Source organism: Etheostoma cragini, chromosome 23, assembly GCF_013103735.1.
Source record: "Etheostoma cragini isolate CJK2018 chromosome 23, CSU_Ecrag_1.0, whole genome shotgun sequence".
NCBI lineage: Eukaryota > Metazoa > Chordata > Actinopteri > Perciformes > Percidae > Etheostoma > Etheostoma cragini.
This window is the reverse complement of record NC_048429.1, coordinates 15,006,894-15,012,893: the sequence shown is the minus strand read 5'-3', so window position 1 is coordinate 15,012,893 and position 6,000 is coordinate 15,006,894. Positions and strand designations below refer to the sequence as shown.

General features: G+C 42.8%; 1 protein-coding gene across 1 annotated transcript in view; it reads right to left on the bottom strand.

Moving 5' to 3' along the window:
- Positions 1 to 207: 207 nt before the first annotated feature.
- Positions 208 to 6,000, bottom strand: part of ntf3 (neurotrophin 3) — a 43,566-nt gene continuing 37,773 nt past the window's right edge. Inside the window, exon 2 of the mRNA XM_034863396.1 lies at positions 208 to 1,624. Within this exon, the coding sequence (XP_034719287.1) occupies positions 749 to 1,624 (876 nt within the window). The 3' untranslated portion in view covers positions 208 to 748. The remainder of the gene's footprint in view (positions 1,625 to 6,000) is intronic.

Here is a 6,000-nt window from a genome sequence, read left to right as displayed (position 1 = left end):
CTCCCGGAGGAATTATTTGACTTATGGCGCACTACAACATAACATTATGGTCAACTGTTAACACAGTGTACATGTGTGTGTTTGGTCACAGATCTCAAATGGGGGCTTTGGTCACAGGAGGGCTTATACCTCATTAAGAGGTAATAATAAACATGTGGGCCCCCTATTAGTCCACGGGACAAGACAGGCCCCCGTCACCTTTTTGTGTTTGTGTGTGTGTGTGTGTGTGTGTGTGTGTGTGTTGCCATGTCCTGTCTCTCAGCTCTGCAGCCACACTGGTCAAGGCACATGTAAAGTCTTAATGTGAAGCACCTTTGCAGCCCAGCTCGGTATTACAGTCTCAAAATGAGTTCATAGCTTGTTTCTTTACATTTTTAAAGTCATTTTCTTCCTTCAATAAATAACACAAATATATTCATACGTCATATATATATATATAGATATATATAGATAGACATGTATAAACTACATGCATATAATTTAAATAATTTATATCTGTAGTTCCACCTCCCTCTTTCCCTCCCCAACCTCTCTCAAATGAGTTCTTCCGTAACAGCGGCACTGCACTGGCATTGCAGCACATTAATGTGAAATATCATTTAAATGGTCCCACGATATCATCAGTAGAAGTTTAATTTTACAGTGTTGCAACACCACCATGAAACATAATCCTGGGGTGGGGAGCACTGTGAACAGGAAATAGAATCCTAACCAGGAAGTACAATTCCAAAGGCTTGTAGCGTTTGCTTCACGTCCTATGACGTTTTCTTGACAACGCACAGACGCAGGAAGTGTCTATGCGTATCCATCTCCAGCCCACTGAATTGCGAACCTGCGTCAGTGCTCGGACGTACGTCTGCGTCGTCTTGCACTGCGAGTTCCAGTTCTTGTCATCGATGCCCCTGCAGCCACCTTTGAAGGGCCTGGGGGTCCGACAGCGTGTCTCATAAAAGTACTGTTTGATGTCCTGCGTGGCACTGGTTTTAATTTTGCCCAGAACTGTGACCGGGTCCCCCCTGGTGTCCACTGCTTGAGTTTTATCCGTCACCCACTGGCTCTCGCTGTCGCACACAGAATATTCCCCACGGTAGCTCTTGTGCTCAGCATAACGCTTCTTTCGTGTCTTGTTTCCCGCTGCACCGTCCAATCCGCCGCTTACATAATCGTCCGCAAAGTACAGCGGCGGCGGCTGCAGTGGTAGCCGGTCGCTCAGCAGCACCCGAGGGGAGTTGTACCGCTTGTGCTGCCTGAGAAGGTCCGAGTTCAACAGCATCACTTGCTGGTCGGCTACGCTGTCGCTGCTCCCGCCGCTGCGAGCGCCCGTGCCCCACTGTTCCGCATCGCCCTGCTCCTCCAATGGAAAGTTTGCACTGAGCAGAGGAGGCTGCATTTCCTGGGGCTCAGTGTCCCTGCTTCTCCCCTGTTGGCTCTGGTTCCCCCTTGTCTTACCCCTCGTCAGGTCAGCCTGAAGCAGCTGGATGATAAGGGAGTTTAAGGGGTCGGGACTTGGCTGCTGCTGTTGCCCCTGCCGACTGCTGTCCATGTTGGTTGCCTGGATACCATAGAGGTACACAAGGACCATCACATACAGCAGGATGGACATCACTAGATTCACCTGTAAGATCTGCAGACAGAAAGAGAAACATTTAAGAGATATGCTATTGAACTTATTTTCTTTCTTAATGAACAATTAACACAAACATCATTCCCTGCACACCAGAGTCAACAGTGTCAGTCTGTGAGGTTCACCTCCCGAGGGAGGCTGGGAGAGTTGAAGGTGGGAGAGACGCGAGGCAAAGATTCTGTGTGAGATAAAAAAGAGACGGTTTATGCCAAAAACAGGAAGGTAATTATTGTAATTTGGCCTGTTGATTTGGCCCATATATTTACACAGACTGCAGTTACAACAGCAGTGACTGTGATGGATTCAGTCTGACTTACACATCCTGAGGACATAATTGTCTCAGATGTCTTATACTGTAACTTCAGAACTTGCCTGAGAGTCTTGTCTGTAAGCCTTCCGTATCAAAGTTATACTAATTACACACAACAAAAACATTTAAGAAAAACACGACAGGATTTCAGAAAACTCAACTGCTAAACTCAGTCAAACATTTGTGGCTTTGTTGGAAGTGTGTGTGTGTGTGTTTGTGCGTGCGTGTGTGTGCGCGTCTCTTGGTGTAAACTAAGTTATGGGTTATGTTATATATTTATAACATGGCCATAAAACATCCATAATTCTGTTTAGAGTAGTACATGCATGAATGATGGATGCTGCTGAAACACAGACTTAGTTGTCAAGCTATAATTTGTATCTGTCTCTTTCTAAATGCGTTAATTACATTTTTTTACTTCGTTGTAAAGAGGCGGTTGCCAGTTGAAATCCCTGGAACCAGCAGGTGATTCTGAGAGGTAACGCCCAGCTTCATATTAAACAGACAAGATATTGAAAGGTCAAATTGTTTTACTTTATATTTAATTATAGGTAAGGATTTCAATAAGACAAAAAGCTTCTGTTTGAGTAGCCTAACAACCAGAAAAGGTGTACTTAAATTCTTCCTTTGTTAAAATATCTTATTTAATATGGAAATGTTAGTCAAAGATTGCATCACACCACCACTACTGCTGTGCCAAGGCTCTGGCCTTACTTCCTCCAGTCGAAGCCAAAACTGTTACCAAGACAAGCCCTACCTGAAGCGTCTGTTCTTACCACAGTATGTCATGTCTTGGCTCATCTTATGTCATGAGATCCGGCGCCCTCAATAGTGACATTTACTCTCACATTGTATTTGGGCACACCCAGTCATCTGCTCAAGCCTGAATGAGTTCCAGCGGGTTTTTTGGAATCTCTTTTAGATAATCACTACCAGAAGAGTTTTAAAGTTTGGTGTTGTGGTGATCAGTAGTGAAGAAAAAATTAATTTTAAATTTTAAAAAAATTGGCAACGATTTTAAAAATGTATTCTTTTACCTAGAATCAATATTTATTTTTTATTCATTTTTTTTTAACCAATGATTCACCCATACATTTTTGGGTTTATACACTACCGCTGACATGTTATGTACTTCTTCACAAATTAGATAAATGTCAGACTGACTGACATGTGATTCTTAATTTGTTTTTTTTAAATGTCTCATGATTTAATACAAAATCTCAAAACTCAGTTCTATCAAATACTTAAAAACTGCAATACTCATGTCTTGTGAAAGAATCAAACAGGACAAAAGCATATCGTCCCAGCCCTAGTGATCAGAAGGGAATCTGCGATTCATAGAAGGACATCATGTTGGATCCTTCTTTAATGTTTGTGTGTACCTGTGCATGCGCAGAAAAGCCGATGTGTCAGCATTATGTTTGTTCTGGAAAAGAGGTTTCTGTCTTTTTCTAAAGCTGTAGCACTTGAATGTGTGACCAGAGAGCTGATAATGAATAATAAACTATTTTTCCCTGTCTTTCAGTCGGCCTTAGGTTAAGACTTAGATCTGGATGAGACATTGAGATGAAAGACGACGAGACACATCGATGGGAAGACAAAGAAGGTATTTGGCCAGACTTTGCTGTATCGCTGCACGATTTAGTGAATATTAATTGCAATCACGATGTTTGCTTCCCACACATAAATCTATATGGTCGATTGATCGTATCAGTTTAAAATGCGTGCTCCGCTCCCAGAAAACTCGGCTGTATACAGTATCAAATCAAGCGCTTCCTACTGCATGAATCAGAAGGAGTTAGCCAGCTAGCGCTGCGCCAGCAGTGGGATTACGCACAGCTGTCTACTGTCACGGTGCATTCAGACCAAAAGAAATGAAGCAGAGAATTGTCGCAGAGTGGTGCGGCGGAGATGGGATCAAAGAAACAGTCCCTATGTGTGACGTCCTGTTGTGTTCTTTAACCCCCCAATATAGCTCAAGTAGACTTTATATTTCACAATTACTGTTTTCCGTCAGGTTGTTTATATATCTTGACATTGCCGACCGCATTTGAAGGCAGTTTATTTCACTGTTGGAAAGAGAAAGAGGAAGAAAAGAGACGTTAGGGGCGTGGTCCTGGTCAAGACAATCTCCTGAACTCCAAACTGAATGTCAGAATGGGAAAGAAAGGTAATTTAAGCAATTTTCCTCGGGCATGGTTGTTGGTGCCACACGGGCCGGTCTGAGTATTTCACAATCTGCTCAGTTACTGGAATTTTCACGCACAACCATTTCTAGGGTTTACAAAGAATGGTGTAAAAAGGGAAAAACATCCAGTATGCGGCAGTCCTGTGGGCGAAAATGGCTTGTTGATGCTTGAGGTCAGAGGAGAATGGGCCGACTGATTCAAGCTGATAGAAGAGCAACTTTGACTGAAATAACCACTCATTACAACTGAGGTATGCAGCAAAGCATTTGTGAAGCCACAACACGCACAACCTTGAGGCGGATGGGCTACAACAGGAGAAGACCCCACCGGGAACCACTCATCTCCACTACAAATAGGAAAAAGAGGCTACAATTTGCAAGAGCTCACTAAAATTGGACAGTTGAAGCCTGCAAAAATGTTGCCTGGTCTGATGAGTCTTGATTTCTGTTGAGACATTCAGATGGTAGAGTCAGAATTTGGCATAAACAGAATGAGAAAATGGATCCATCATACCTTGTTACCAGTGTACAGGCTGGTGGTGGTGGTGTAATGGTGTAGGGGATGTTTTCTTGGCACACTTTAGGCCCCTTAGTGCCAATTGGGCATCGCTTAAATGCCACGGCCTACCTGAGCATAGTTTCTGACCATGTCCATCCCTTTATGGCCACCATGTACCCATCTTCTGATGGCTACTTCCAGCAGGATAATGCACCATGTCACATAGCTCAAATCATTTCAAATTGGTTACTTGAACATGACAATGAGTTCACTGTACTAAAATGGCTCCCACAGTCACCAGATCTCAACCCAATAGAGCATCTTTGGGATGTGGTGGAACGGGAGCTTTGTGCCCTGGATGTGCAACCCACAATTCTCCAACTGCAAGATGCTATCCAATCAATATGGGCCAACATTTCTAATGAATGCTTTCAGCACCTTGTTGAATCAATGCCACGTAGAATTAAGGCAGTTCTGAAGGCGAAAGGGGGTCAAACACAGTATTAGTATGGTGTTCCTAATAATCCTATAGGTGAGTGAACGTTATACAGGATATATGTAATGTCCCAAACTGGAGTCCTGACGTGGAGTAGTACTGATCCTGACTTGTAAGCAGTCTGATAAAACCAAGACAGATTGCAATCAAGCTAGCAGAGGAGCGTACAAAGTATGTGACTACATGTAAATAAAAGTGTTTAAATCAGGATTTTGTCCAGATACAGGACATGCAGTTTATTCTTCATAAAGAACATTTCGTCAAATTTGTATGCAGGATCATGAATGCCGAAGAAGAGAGGCTTTCCAAAAGTGTGCGCCGTTATTCCCATTAGTACAGTAGATACATTCAAGCTTCTATGATAAAAGGCTTTTGGCTTTGCCTTTCGGAACAGGTATAAACTTAGGTTCAACGTGTTTGAACAGAACGACCCAGCATACCCCAGGCGTGTAGCCAGTAATGGGCCAGCGCGGCACAGGCCAGACCACAATGGTTTCTCTTTAAAGTGGTATTGACAATTTTCTTGGGATACAGTGTAAATAAGGACGATCTTTTGTGATTTTTCAAATGTGAGTGATTTCTATGTTGTGCAGTATGTAAACGCCTGCTTTTTGGGTTCATGTTTAGTTGCTACTTTGTGCAATAAAATGGTTCATTTATTAACAGTGCTGTGCAGAGCCAATGCTGCTGGTTCTGCCGGTGCAAATATATTTGAGCCTGAATAGGTTAAAATTGACAGGTTTTTGTCTATATTGTTGTGTACAAACCTTTTAGACTGAGCTTTGTTGGTTGAGCATGTTGTAGACAGTACTGCTATTGCCGATGTAATGCAGTATATGTTGGAAGGTAAACATTTTTTTCAGTTTGTCCTTTTATATACTAT